The sequence below is a fragment of the Anarrhichthys ocellatus genome, unplaced genomic scaffold (genome assembly GCF_004355925.1).
Source record: "Anarrhichthys ocellatus isolate YVR2014 unplaced genomic scaffold, GSC_Weel_1.0 scaffold9, whole genome shotgun sequence".
In the NCBI taxonomy this organism is placed as follows: domain Eukaryota; kingdom Metazoa; phylum Chordata; class Actinopteri; order Perciformes; family Anarhichadidae; genus Anarrhichthys; species Anarrhichthys ocellatus.
In genome coordinates, this window is record NW_022280039.1 from 2314598 (window position 1) to 2329936 (window position 15339).

General features: G+C 40.8%; 2 protein-coding genes across 5 annotated transcripts in view; both read right to left on the reverse strand.

The window, feature by feature from the left end:
- The window catches only part of rtkna (rhotekin a), a 53468-nt gene extending 44218 nt beyond the window's left edge, over nucleotides 1–9250 (reverse strand). Inside the window, exon 1 of one of the 3 annotated variants that reach the window (XM_031848867.1) lies at nucleotides 7777–9250. In XM_031848867.1, coding sequence (XP_031704727.1) covers nucleotides 7777–7887 — 111 coding nt within the window. In that variant the 5' untranslated portion in view covers nucleotides 7888–9250. The remainder of the gene's footprint in view (nucleotides 1–7776) is intronic. The other 2 variants (XM_031848866.1, XM_031848871.1) reach the window with 2 other exon arrangements.
- A 3193-nt stretch (nucleotides 9251–12443) lies between these two features.
- The window catches only part of smn1 (survival of motor neuron 1, telomeric), a 5651-nt gene continuing 2755 nt past the window's right edge, over nucleotides 12444–15339 (reverse strand). For both annotated transcript variants that reach the window (XM_031849154.1, XM_031849153.1), the window contains 3 exons: nucleotides 13272–13346; nucleotides 12942–13049; nucleotides 12444–12694 (listed from right to left, as the gene is read on the reverse strand). In XM_031849154.1, the coding sequence (XP_031705014.1) occupies nucleotides 12638–12694; nucleotides 12942–13049; nucleotides 13272–13346 (240 nt within the window). In that variant the 3' untranslated portion in view covers nucleotides 12444–12637. The remainder of the gene's footprint in view (nucleotides 12695–12941; nucleotides 13050–13271; nucleotides 13347–15339) is intronic.

Genomic DNA, 15339 nt, shown 5'->3' on the forward strand with positions numbered 1-15339 from the left:
CACACACACACACACACACACACACACACACACACACACACACACACCTCTAAACATTCCTCTGTATCGATTCCTTTCACAGTGCATTCCTCTGTATGAAAGAGAGGCCCAGACTCCATCCATTTCACAATAAAGTCAGGTAGTTATGTGATGTATAGGAAAATGGGATAAAAAGCCTCCATGTCCAGAAACCAATGAAAAAAAGAGACCAGAACAAAGAGAACAGCAGAAAATATGTAGCATAGGCGGACATGCTCCATATATCCGCCTTAATGTGGAATTGAAGGTTAATGACTTGTCCCTAGAGAAGTTACAGGCTAAACTTAGAACATAGTGTTGTAACGGATTCACACAGAAAGCAAAGTGACCTTTTTGTCACTGACTATCTGGGTTTAGGTTACTTTATTGTGAAGCAGTAGCTATATTTTCCAACTGTAATTCACCGTCGACCCGTTTGGTTTGCAAGTCCATACACAAAACCCAAACATATCTGCTGTGTGTGTTACCAGTCTTATAACCGGGGAGGCAAAAGGGGAACAAAGCAGCCATCCTTATTTTGATAACACAAAGAAGATTTACAAGAAAAAAGAAAAAAAGAAAGAAATCTATGTTTCACAAGCTCAATTATTGCAACTATTTCTCCAGGATAGCGAGTTTGTGAGAGAAAAAGATAGAGAAAGCCTCTGATGTTTCTAAGCCGTCTGTGATAAGTCAAAGGGGGCTGACAACAAGTGTCCTGGACTGTAAATGAAACCACACACACACACACACACACACATCGGAATCTGTGAAGTGTGTGTGTGGGTGTCTTTTTGTCAATGTTTAACAAAGAAGTACACAGTGGGGTCTTATGTTCACAGGAAGAAGATACCTTTGGGATGAGGCAGTCAAGTTCTGTTCTACAGTGTGTAAGCGCCAGGCTCGATAGGTTTAGGTCTCTGGTGGGGTGTGAATCCAAAGACAGTGAAACAGCGAGACAGTGAAAATAGATTGTTTTATGTCCCTTTATCGCTCAAACAAGTAATCGCCTATGACTGTCTAAAGGTACAAGACAAAAGGAGGACTTCCGTTGTATAATCTGGATCAGGAAAGTGGGTTAGCCCTACAGTATACAGCAATTTTCCTGCTATATCAGGGGACCAGAGCCTCAAAAAAGTGGTGCGGCCCACATAATATGGCTCTCCTGGGGAAGAGAGGCGTTGAGGTTGATAGATTGTAGAGGATAAAACAGTGGAAGGATGTGAAAGCTCACAGAGGCAGTAAAGATTTGTAGTAGGTTTCTTTAATATCAACCTTTGCCCTCAACTTTAATTCGGAATAAACAACACATTGTGTTACTGCATTACATAATCTAAGCACTAATCTTAGTTTATTTAATACCCATTTAACTCTAGCATTCATATTGATTGAGATAGCTTAGTTTACAACATGGGCTGAACACCAATCCTTCCATTGTCTTGTATCCTCCAGAGTTACGCAGTAAAAATAGGGAGTCAAGAAGGGACTTTCATGGCAACAGTTCTGGGTTACTACTCTTGATTCAAAAGCATTATCCACTTCACTAACCAAGGTGGTAACCTAATGAGACAGGTTTGATGATGCATGGAGGAAGTTTCGCCATCTGCGGGAGTGGGAATGTATCCAGTGATTTCATCACCTCCATCTATCTCTCCATCTGTCAGTTAACCGTGTCACTGCCAGGGACAGCCTCTCTGCGGACAGCGCACACTGTGTGAACAAAGCCTGTCTATGTCTGATAATACGCAATGGACCTTGCTCAAGGAGACACTGCTGCTTAGTCACTGTCTGAAGAAGTGTGTGTCTGTGTGTGTGTGTGTGTGTGTGTGACACAGAGGCTGACGAACTGCAGTTATCACGAATGACTAATGAAGAGTTCAGAACAGTAGCTTTCATTCATAACAGAACAGTAAGGAGGGTTGTAAACGTGCAAGCATACATGGAGATGCAGACATCTGTGAACTGGATACTTACAGTATGCTATGACTCACTTCCTGTATGCGTGTGTGTGTGTGTGTGTGTGTGTGTGTTCATAGGGCTAGGCAATATTAAGTAAATCAAATATGATATTTATGACAAAATACCTCGATATTGTAAGGTTGACCATCGGTGCTTCACAAATATTTACAGAATGAGATTTTTGATAATTAATCATCATTAATGTGGATATAATGACTAAGTAAGGTCAAATAAGAACAGCTAGAACAGTCTGGTTCAAAATACTTCACTTTACTGTAATGTATCTAAGACAATATCTGTACACACGTCCATTATCTTTCTCTGCTCTCTCTATTAACTACATGTTCAGAGTGAAGTCCTGTGACATACAAGAAAATGCACTCTGTGGTTTGTTTGGGTGGGGTTCACTTGCAACCTCAGCAAAAGACCCTCAGCTGTTAAACTTGGTCCGACACCAGTTCCAGTTTCCACATATAGATGCAGGCCACCAACCACATTCCACAGCCAAAAACACTTGCGCATAAAAACATGTATGGCCCTCACACAGAGTCAGTCCAATCTTCCTCTGTATCCATTTGCAGCAATGAGGACCAGGAAATAAATCACTGAATAGCATCAGAACACGAGAGCAATAAGTAAAAGAAGACAGTAAAAACATAAATGGATAAAAACTACTAAATGCAATTCAAACAAACAACAACAATTTGACTTTCATAATCCAATTTTGCTGCAAGTCAAGCATTAAATGGTTTGTCCAACATGCCCTGTCAGTGGTCCTTAAAGGGCCAGTGTAGGAGGACATCCGCTAACTAGGACACTAATGTGTACGTATGTGTCATATGAAATGGGAACGAACAGAGACCTTCAGGCATTTTAAAGCCCAACAGCACGTGAACAAACCCACAGTATACGAGGATCGTCAGTTGTTGTTCAGATAGCTCACAGTGAAAATTAACAAATTGGAGACCGAAAGAGATTATCACCACCTCACAGCAAGGACATTACGTGAATTACATTTGATGAACTATAACATAACCTTGCCTTGTTGCATGAAAAGATAAAGAATGTGTGTATGTGAATTCCATAGTGAAAGAAGTAAGAATCTTTTATTAAATACTGTATTTGAATAATAAAGCTTTGTTCTCTCTTTCACTAAACTTATTAGGCAAACAGTCCAGTCATTACCACGGGAACAATAGCAAGACATTGGCTTCATTTTTCTCACGGCTTGAAGAAACTGAGATTAAACAATTTTTCATTTGTACTAGAACTAAGAGGCTGAGTGGGAGCAGTGCTCCACAAAGACGTATACACAAAGCCTGTGTAATACAAAAACAAAAGTTAAACATTTGCTAGTTCAAATATCCCTCTGCATACCAAGAAAGCCTCCAAGCAGAAAGCTCCAGTGGCCGAGCTTTGTTTGAGAGGAAGGGGTAAACTTTCCCCTGGCATCTCCCCTGCACCCCTGCAGTGTTGAAGATGCCCCGAGGCTGCACATGCAGACGTTAGAGTTCATACCGATTTCAGCACTGCCAGACAGTCCCAAACCAAATTGGTAGATTGGGCTACAAATCTATCATTACTCTCTCACAGAACTCTATGCAGGCTAGGCTTGGCAACTTTGACACTGTAGTTGTTCAGGAAATCTGGTAGAATGCATCCACTCTTAAGAACCCAAAGGCCTCTGAGCCCCTTAGGCTGGCATTTCATGCCTCAGAACAGGGCTCGGTTTTAGGCTCCAGTACAGCGATGGCTCATTGTTCTCTGGGTACACGGAGATGCCGTAAGAGGGAGACTCGGGGGACATTTTGGCATTCCTTGAAAGCGACTTTTCCCCCCAAAGGATTTATGGTTTGAGGTGCTTCCTCTTGCTGGCAAAAGTGTCATCCTGGCAACACCTATATGAACTCTCTCCCTCTTACATAAACAGGATTAGTTCATTGCTTTTTTTCTGCCAGGCCACATCAAACACTAGCAGAAGCCACACTGAGAGGCTTTGAGTGCATGATCCTCCTCTGTGAACTATGAACCAGGCATACATGCAAGCATCTGGAGAAAACATATCAGTTAGACATTATCTCAGACTTGGGAGAATATAACTCAAGGATGCATCAGTTTCCACTGACAAAGGCAAAAATATCCCCCATCGCAGGGTGGGTGAATACATGCCGAGCAAGGGAAACACCCGTAGTATCCAAAATTTCACTCAAGCCACTATGTCTGGTTTGGATACTTACTGGTGAGAGTTTGTGGATCTACAGGGTGGAGAAGGGCAAAGCACCAAAAACCAACCAAACTACAGTCAAAAGCAGCTTTTACGCTACACAAATGGTACCCGGACCTTGCCATACACTCCTGCAGGCTGGGGGAGAGTGTGGGTGGATGGGTGTGTCATCTCACACACACACACACACACACACACACACACACACACACACACACACATCTAACCACTTCCTGACCCTGCATACTGATGCTAGTGGTAGCCACAGTGGTGTGGACTAGTGGTGACCATCCTTGAGTTAAACATAAGAAATACAGGGCATTCCATCCCCACCTCCATAATAATAACTGCACAAACCCAGGCTCCCACTGCATGCCTGGGTGGCTTTAGATGGAACAGCAGTGCAGATGAGGACTGAGACAGAACAGAGTGCAGAGACTCACTGGTGGCCTTGTGGATCAGAGAGGAGGGATGTACAAAGCAGATGTCTTCTCTGCTCCCACTGAGAGCAGCAGGCAGTGGATCGACAAGATGGCTGCAGAATGGATTTCTGGACATGTGCTTCATGAGCACGTAATCTTTTGCTCGGTTTCTCATTCTCCTTCCACTCGCTGAGCATATAGCCCTGACAATTTGTGATGCGTACAGAGTAGAATGATTCAGCACCGGACCTCAGAGGATGTGGAGTCGGAACACAGCAAGACAGAGTAGCAGGACTTCTCTTGATGATGCTGATAAACTTGTGTTATATTCACGTGGAAAACAAAAACTAGCCAAGGACATCACATGTCTAAACTTCAAACTGGACACCTGGCAATATCTATTAACATTTGAATCTTTTATTTACATAATTGATGCCTTAATTAGGAACATAGTCCACAGAGATCCCCAAAGTCTGGTTCTGCAGTGTCTAGATTAATAATAGCAGTCTTGGCTTCATTTGCTGCCTCGTTAAAACAAACACACACACACACACACACACACATTTCTGAAAACCATTTTACTCCATTCAAAGGATATTAATAGCATCCTTTTAAAAAACAAACATTAAATACTAAATGCAAATAGTTCACTGCTATGAATGGTCTAATGAAAGAGTTTAAGTTGGATAACTTAGGCATATAGGGAGAGTCCTAAAAAAAAGTCTCTACTGAACACACATTTCCATTGATACAAATGAGTTGGCACTACTCACTTTGGGTTCAGTCCAACAAAGGAGACTTTCCCTGTCAGTCATTTGAGCATTGCGCATTTCATTCTCTGATAACATGTCATTGACCGACAGAAATTCCAGATAAACCACCGTCACATGCACACATCTCCACAAGAGGCACACATTTTTGCCACACAAACAAACGTGATATCCCTTGGCACAGGGAAAATAAGGTGCTTTCACACTGAGGTAGCCTGCTTCATTGAAATGCCACAGAGCAGTTCCACAGCGGCATTGAGAGAGTCCGAACACACAGAGCCTGAGGAAAGTCTCAGTCCCTGAAAGAGGATCATTAGCATTGGCAACAAAAGCAGACACAAATTAATCTTGTATGAGAACCAGCGAAGAGCAGATTACACAGTTAAGGAAGCAATGATTGTTGTTGTGAGAAGAAGGGGACATTTTACCCTGATAAATAACTAATACAGAGACTAAACAGGGGAATGTAATGTGGGTTAGAGGTGGAATATGCTTGAAGCTTGTATTAATGATGAATGCGATAGCTCGGCATATGCCCGGTCAATCCCTTTTTATTCCCTTTTCATTTTATCCTCCTCCCGTTTCCACTTCAGCTCCCTCCTCATCTAACCCTCACCCGACCCCGCTGGCCAAATAAATACATAAATAAATATTACATAAGACAACACTGTTTGCTCGATGTGGGGATAACCATCAACTCGAGTAATCTGAAAATAAATCAACCCAAAAACAAATGAGATCATTCCCTCCTGACGGAGATACTGAACCGACTTCACCACATTAGCACTACTGCACCTCCAGGAGGTGTTATGTTTTACTGGCCTTAACGAGCTTGTGCGTCAGATATGAACTGACGCTGCTCAGACACCAGATCAGGGTAATTCTAACTGCACATCAATACGTGTGTGTGCCTGACTCTCTGGGCGTTAGGGCTGTTAGGTGTTTTCCTGTGACTTGAATTATGAACAACTAGTACACACAAGCTGACGTATGCCTGCCTGCCTGCCTGCCTGCACACACAGAGAGACTCGGAGACGGAAGGAGAGAGACAGAATCAATACCCTCTCTCTTCCATTTGCTATATTGCACCATTAACGTTCCTTAAATATCCCCTTACAATTGAAACCCAAATTCTCTCTCCTTGATACTCTCTTCTACGCACACACATCCCTCTTCTTTCTGTCTAGTATCACCAAAAACAATTTTCTGACCTTCCAAAACTGTTTACCAAAACGCACACAAACACCCCTAAAACTGGAACGTGTTTCTGACTGAACAACCAAATACCGGCACTCATGTGAAACCAAAGTAATATGGAAACTGCCCACAGGCAAGTGTGTGTGTGTACACGAGTGTGTATGTATATCTGTGTGTGAATGAGAGGATGAGAATGGAGATAGACAGAGGGAGGACTTTCATTCAAAAAAAAAAAAAAAAAAAAAAAAAAAAAAGTTTATTAATTTTGCCCGTCAGTAAAAACTAATTAGAGGTTTGATTAGAAATCGCCTCTGAGCCCGTCTGCTCTGCCGACAAACAGTGGCTAATATGAAGCAGATGTTGACATGGGAGCTTTGCAAGGAGGAAGAGGAAAACATGCATGAAGTGTACTGGTTGTAATCCAGTGATAAACAGCTGAGAGGGATACAAAGGCTACAGCTCTGACTGACCCAGTTCTCAACTTCTGGAGGCAGACTTTTTTGACTAGTCCCGTGTGGGTGAATGTCCACAAAACCAAGGCAGTTAAAAGAAATACAATGAGCTTTACAAAAGAGACTTTTTATTAAAATGTTGCAATATTATTCAATGGAAGTGTGTGACAACAGTTGTTCAAGGTGAATATCAAGGGAAACAGAGGTCTCTTGAGAAGTAGCTTATAATGCATTATTAGAAATAAAAATGAGCCAGTATGGAAAAACAAATGTCATCCAATAACCGCTTGAAAGTACCAGCGTCTCAACAAAGCTATACAATCTTAAACTATCAGTATTAAAATAATCCTATGGGAGATGGAACATAACAAAAAAGCACATTTAAATTACTCTCAACACACTACGGAGAGTACCACAGACACACGTTTAAGCCTCAGTAGGGATATCATTGTTTTGTTCATTGAAAAGTGAAATGCAAAGTAGTTTGAAAATGTTTGCAATTAAGAGCTTTAATTTGAGGACGTGAACGCAGCAGCACAGCTCTCCAGTGCAGTTTAATTAAAATATCACACAAAGCAGAGCAGCGTACACACTCAAAAGCCTTCAGAACAAGATAACTGTGTGCCAATAAGTTAGTTTGCAGAGGGAGAGAGATCAGTCAAAGTTGTAAACATTGAATCCCCCATCGTGTGTGTTTGTTTGTTGTTTGGTGGGTCGGTGGATATCTGGTCTACCTGTGATGTGTCCAGGAAAACGCTCGTTCTGAACTTCCCTCGCCGTATCTCCATTTCAAGGGCAGAGCCGCGGGCAACGGTTGCTCTTGCTGTTTGATTTCGGCAAAACATCGTCTCCGCTTTCTGCCAACTTCACAGATAGTCCTGTGCAGCCCGTGTTATCAAGCTGTATTAGCCGGACTTAAAGCGAGCGCAAACTGGGGAGGAATCGCTTAAAAAAAAAAAAAACAGCCCAAACAGCCCGGGCGCAGATCCAGGTGGCACAAAACGGCCCCACCTGAGGAAAAACAAACTCCCAAGAGATTAATAACACAAGCGCCCAAATCAAACACTGACGTTTCTTCTGATGTAGGCCCCGAGACTGAACAACGGATTCACGGAGCCTGTCTTTCACAGCTGACTTTTAACTTTCCCAAACACTGCCCCTTGTGCGCGCAGCAGTGAGTGACACGGTGACACCCCATGCGGTAGAGCTGGGACCTCACTTTGCCCTGTCCTGTATCCGGAGACCCCTACTGGCGAAGAATGCCGTGTAGAGATTTACTATAGCGACAGTATGTCTGTGGTAGGCCTGTTTATGAAAGTCATTCAGTAGATGGACAAAGCATGACACTACACCACCAATCATGTTTTACTAACATGTGTAGCCTTAATAGGGCCTTCTCACAGCAGTCATTCTGACGTGTCATTGCAGAGTTAACACAGGTGTAATTAATGACATTAATTATAGCCTTGTTTCATTTAGGTTGGCCAGGGCCCTGGTATTATGCATGCTGGCTCACTGGATTGACTGTGACACATATAGATTTGGACCACAATTAACGTTATTAATTGCACCCGCGTTTACCCTGCGATGAAATGGCTGCTGTGGAAAGGGTCTATTATTTAATGCTGCCATATAACTTTAAAAATATACAAAATCCAAAAAGCATTCATCGAAATTACTACCACTTTTTAAGGAATGTACTCTGACTTTGACCTATAGTTCCATATTATTATTTCCACTTATAAACATTTTAGGCTGTTTTTAAAATGTGTTTTCCGGTTTAAACCCCTGACACTCAAATGTATTTAAATTTAAATGATTAAAGTTCCTCAGAATTCAATGTGAGAACATTACTCCACACAGTGTAGGACTATACTTAATTTCAGTTGTAAATCCCTCTTCTACTGACAAATTTGTCTACTATGGTTTAAATGGGCTAAATGTATACATGGAAAGGTACTTTACAAATAAGTTATTGTAGTGCAGATGACATTTTTAGAGCTGTACCACTCCATTGAATACATATGGATGATGTTTGGCCAAGTAATGTGCCATTTAATGATGAATCTACCAGTGAGTGCAGGTGGATTGATGAGGTTATTATGACTTCTATAGCCTATCACATAAAGAACATGCCATAAAACAAATACCTTGACCTGTCAAAGGACCAGACACTTTTAATATGTTTCAGGGGATATTTTTTTGCTACTCTTTGGCCTTTGAGAATCCCCATGTCCTTAATACTAATAACACAGCTTATTACGGGGCTGTAAAGTGTGGGGGTGGGGGGGGGGTATGCGCTTTGCTTTCATGATATAACATTTTATTAACGAGCATCTGTAACAGAGCATGAATGTGAATCATGCTCTGTGGCTGCACCAGGACTTTACTGGACCTGCTGTGAGTGGAATTCTGAAAGGTCAGAAGGTCATAAAGCTTCAGTCTCTCCGAGGCAGAGGTTACATCCACATAGAGTGTGACAAGGGTTTGCTGGGAAGTCCCAGCCTCGTGACACAAGGTGAGACCAGAAACTATTTAAATAAAGTGTGATAAAAGAGAGAGGAATCAGAAGCTACACAAAAGCCAATCATCTATTAAACCCATAAGAACCCACAGTGACAGTTGTTACAGACACTTTAAATATCCTGGAAAACACATTTAATGTTGATAGTGCTTTGATAACATGTCCTACATTACATCTGAACTATTTTAATCATATTTCTCAAACAAATATATATAAAAAAACTTGAAAACTATGAGAATATTGTTGTGATAGGTATGTCACATATCAACAATAAGACAAATAGTAATGAGCTGCTGAATTGATTTAGCTAATAATGTCAAATTGATAAGATTATTAGTCAAATGTATTATGAAAGAATTTTTGCATATTGGTAAAAAAAGCAAAAAAAAAAGGCTTCATTTTCAAATGAGGAATACATTTATACTTAAACACACATTGTGACATGTAACATTTCAGATCTTTGGCTTATGGTAGTAATTAGAAAATATTTTCAGAAATTTGTTCCATGTGGTCCATTTGTCTGTTTTAGATCCCCTATCATTTTCCTTTCAGGAAAAATGGGTTTGGGTTGTTGTGGGTTAAAAAGCCTTTAGTGATGCAAGGCTAAAAAATCAATGAAATAAAATAAAGGCTACATCAGGGTATGTGTAATTGCGAGCCATTGTTCACTCTGGTTTTCCTATTTACAACACAACTGCTTTAATTAACACTGGGTAGGCATTTAACTCTTCAAACCCATTGTCTAGCATTATGGTGTCGTGTTGTGATGGTGAGCATTCTTTGTGAATTTTTGTTCTCAGTCATAAATAGCCTTAATACAGAAATCTGTTTTCCGTCAGACAATTACAAAATCTTGTTTGTTTTTTTCGGAACAGATGTATAAATAGTGTTGCATTTCCCATATTTCAACCAATTTGGTGCACTATGCTCACTCTATCTTAAACATATGATTGTAGTTCTGCAATGAGGGTTTGGTACTCGGTCATATGGAAAAAGGGAATGGGGCTTGTGTAGCCCGTTTCTCTAATCTCCCCCCAAGTCTCTTATTTAAAAGCAGGATGTTTGTTGATGCTGGAGTGTGAGTAAATAGCTGAAGGCGCTGAAACTCATGCAACAATGTGATCCCGCTTGGATGTCTGTCTGTTTCCTAGAAGGGACTATGTGAAATGCAGATTATGTTTACACACCTCATGCCACTCTGGACAGTAGGGGGTAGACAGTCACAGAGGGGAGCAGTGCTTTCCCAAGCTAGGTCTGACCCCCTTTTAACTCCTCGTTGGGCTCCATCGAGCCCTTTGGGCAGCTCAGTTTGCTGCAGAGTCAGGCAAGCATGGGGCTTATGTGCAGGCTTTGCCGTGGCAGATTTTAAATCCATCTGTTGGGAAAAGATAGGTCTGGTTTATCACACCTCGTTTATAGTGCATATTCTATTTGTAAATCCCACAAACTACATTTTCTCCCGTTACTGTCCCTCTTTTCTATCTTTTGCCCACACAAATGCACACAAAACAAAACTGACTGCTACAGTGAGAATCAAATACAGCAGTCAACACGGGCACAGTCACAGTGGGCTATAAAGTGCCGAACACAGTCAGTACACAAACAAAGGGGCCGCTCTTTACTCAGAGAGAAATGGCTGTGGAGCAGCTGGAAGATCACATGATGCAAAAAAACAGGAGACAATCATGCTGTTACACGATGGTATCACAAAATCCTATTGTTTCTCTCTCTGCCTCACATACTCATACAGTGTATGATCAATTGCCCACCAGTTTAGAACCAGAGGAGTGGGTGTATACAGGCAGCAAATCACCAATATAGGAAATACGGGAAATCTATTCGGTTTCCTTTTCATGGAATGAAAGCGCTACAGGCTCAGCAGCATGATTGTGGCTGATCCCACTGTAATTACATGTGGTTTTCTATATTCTAAATATATACACATACCGTAACTATTACCCTACATCCTCTACTGTTCTTACATTATTAAACTTGAAGAATTCCAGGATCAGTTTTCAGGACTACTCGGGAAATAAACAGGTGTGCAAACCCAAAGTTATCAAGACAGTAATCAACCTCATGTTCTCATTCCAACCAAGCATACCATATGAAAACCATACAACATTGGTGTATCTACTCCAATGGTATGAAAACACCCCAATGTTTTCTCTGACCGGTAAACACCCTTTTATCTTTATTTAAAGCTTGCGAGTGAGCTTGTCAAGTGTAAAGGATGTTAAGGCGAAATATATTTCAGTGATCTTAATGTTTCAATGACTAAGGATCCAATTTTTTTAATCTGCACAACAATGTGTCACACTGTCTGTAGTTGCAACCATGACTATTATCCCTCTGAATATGCACCCATCTTATGTTAAAAAAAACTACATTATGATGGATGCAATCCTATATTGGGCAGTGGACAAGGGAACAAAAAAAAGAGCATATACTGGAACGACTCTCTGCGTGGAAAGCACAAGAGGGAGTAAAGCAGGACTTAAGTCTGGCTTGCGATCACATTCTTAGCATGCCAACAGACACAAACGTAGTGTGTTTTGGCAGTGGTTCTGCACAGGTTTAAACACCTAACCGTTATGTGTTAATGCCACATTTTCCTAAAACATGAATACATTATACTAGTCTGACTTCTGCTGGACATTGCTTGCCATTACACTTACACATCATTGAGCCTGTGACATACATATTTGGATAATCATTCCCTCTTTTTCTAATTAGAAAAACAAATGAGAAAAATATATTCATAATGAGTGAAAAAAGCTGGCTATAATTACACACATTTGCTGCCCGATAGAGTTTTATTTCACAACAGTGCGTCTATGCTACAGTGCAATAAAAACAAAATAGCAAGCTACCAACTGTGCTCCGATAGCCTTTATTTAATCTATTTACAAAGAATACAAAACTCTCCTCCTTGAGCTTCGATGAACTCAGCATGTACACTTAGTTAATGATATTTCATTGAAACAAGAAAAACACACATCAGGAAGGATGGCTGCTGCACTAGGAGACACCTTGAGAAACTGAAACTATGAAATGTTGAGTTGATCATTTCATTTGTGGTGCAGTTTCGTCCAATTGGCAGCTTCTTTGCGTCCTTGTTTCAACCCCTGTAAAGAGAAGATGTTAATATAGCTTTCCTTTTAAAATCAAGGACTCCCACGTATGATGCAGCAGGAGGCATTTGATGAAAAGGCTCTTCTAGCCAAGAACAGCAAAAATTGAGTAATTTAAGAGTCCAAATTACCATACACACCCACTGCTTTTCACTACATAATGCAAGAGACTGAACTTGTAAATACAAGCTGTAAATCCCTTTTATAGCCTTAATGAATCAGTCAGCTTCTGTGTACATACCAAGTAGTATCCCGTGTGATATCCACTCATGTACCAGGAGATGAGCACGCTGCCCAAAGCCTCGTCATCCACCATGTCAGGGCTCATAGGCGGAGGTGGAGGGATCATCTGAGGCAGAGAGAGTGGGATCACAATGCAGATGCTGCAAGCTGATAATATATGTTGTGTATCAATAACACGCCAAATTGACTGGCGTTTCTCAATTTACCAGCTGAGTGAGTAAATGTGTGCTTTTAACATCTTGATTGCATACCCAATAGCTAAAATAAAACAGTATTTGCTGCAGCTTTTGCATTTCTAATTAGTGTACAGGAATATTTTCCAACTCACTGGTGGACCAAAAGGCATCATGGGAGGCCAGGGAGGAGGTACAGGCCCGTGAGCACCAGATCGTCTGCTTCCTCCCTGGTAGAACAAAACAAAAAGGAGTTGAAAACAACACACTGTGAAACTCATTTTGTTTAAATGGGAGGTTAATGGCTTAAACATCCCTCTCTTCAGTGAACTATACCCGACATTAAATAAGTGCAGTCTGAGGCTCATTCCGTTCTTGTAATAAAAAAAAAAATAAATACATTTTTTTTTTTTAAATATACATACATACATACAGTTGTGTGAAAAAGTGTTTGCCCCCTTCCTGATTTCTTATTTTTTTGCATGTTTGTCACACTTAAATGTTTCAGATCATCAAACAAATTTAAATATTAGACAAAGATAACACAAAATGCAGTTTTTAAATGAAGGTTTTTATTATTAAGGGGGAGAAAAAAAATAAAAAAAAAAAAAAAAATTTATATACATACACATATATACACATATATACACACACACACACACACACACAGAAAGTATTCAGACCCCTTTAAATGTTTCACTCTTTGTTTCATTGCAGCCATTTGCTAAAATCAAAAAAGTTCATTTTATTTCTCATTATTGTACACTCAGCACCCCAGAAAAAACAAATGTAGAAATTTCTGCAAATTGATTAAAAAAGAAAAACTGAAATATCACATGGTCATAAGTATTCAGTGAAGTATTCAGTATGGAGTAGAAGCACCCTTTTGAGCTAGTACAGCCATGAGTCTTCTTGGGAATGATGCAACAAGTTTTTCACACCTGGATTTGGGGATCCTCTGCCATTCTTCCTTGCAGATCCTCTCTAGTTCCGTCAGGTTGGATGGTGAACGTTGGTGGACAGCCATTTTCAGGTCTCTCCAGAGATGCTCAATTGGGTTTAGGTCAGGGCTCTGGCTGGGCCAGTCAAGAATGGTCACAGAGTTGTTCCAAAGCCACTCCTTTGTTATTTTAGCTGTGTGCTTAGGGTCATTGTCTTGTTGGAAGGTGAACCTTCGGCCCAGTCTGAGGTCCAGAGCACTCTGGAAGAGGTTTTCTTCCAGGATATCTCTGTACTTGGCCGCATTCATCTTTCCTTCAATTGCAACCAGTCGTCCTGTCCCTGCAGCTGAAAAACACCCCCATAGCATGATGCTGCCACCACCATGTTTCACTGTTGGGATTGTATTGGGCAGGTGATGAGCAGTGCCTGGTTTTCTCCACACATACCGCTTAGAATTAACGCCAAAAAGTTCAATCTTGGTCTCATCAGACCAGAGAATCTTATTTCTCATAGTCTGGGAGTCCTTCGTGTGTTTTGGCAAACTCTATGCGGGCTTTCATATGTCTTGCACTGAGGAGAGGCTTCCGTCGGGCCACTCTGCCATAAAGCCCCGACTGGTGGAGGGCTGCAGTGATAGTTGACTTTGTGGAACTTTCTCCCATCTCCCTACTTTGAGGAACCTTGAGTGCTGCAGAAATTCTTTTGTAACCTTGGCCAGATCTGTGCCTTGCCACAATTCTGTCTCTGAGCTCCTTGGGCAGTTCCTTCGACCTCATGATTCTCATTTGCTCCGACATGCACTGTGGGCTGTAAGGTCTTATATAGACAGGTGTGTGCCTTTCCTAATCAAGTCCAATCAGTTTAATTAAACACAGCTGGACTCCAATGAAGGAGTAGAACCATCTCAAGGAGGATCAGAAGAAATGGACAGCATGTGAGTTAAATATGAGTGTCACAGCAAAGGGTCTGAATACTTATGACCATGTGATATTTCAGTTTTTCTTTTTTAATAAATTTGCAAAAATTTCTACATTTCTGTTTTTTTCTGTCAAGATGGGGTGCTGAGTGTACATTAATGAGAAATAAAATGAACTTTTTTGATTTTAGCAAATGGCTGCAATGAAACAAAGAGTGAAAAAATTTAAAGGGGTCTGAATACTTTACGTACCCACTGTATGTATATATATATATAGATAGATAGATAGATAGATAGATAGATAGATAGATAGATAGATAGATAGATAGATAGATAGATAGATAGATAGATAGATAGATAGATAG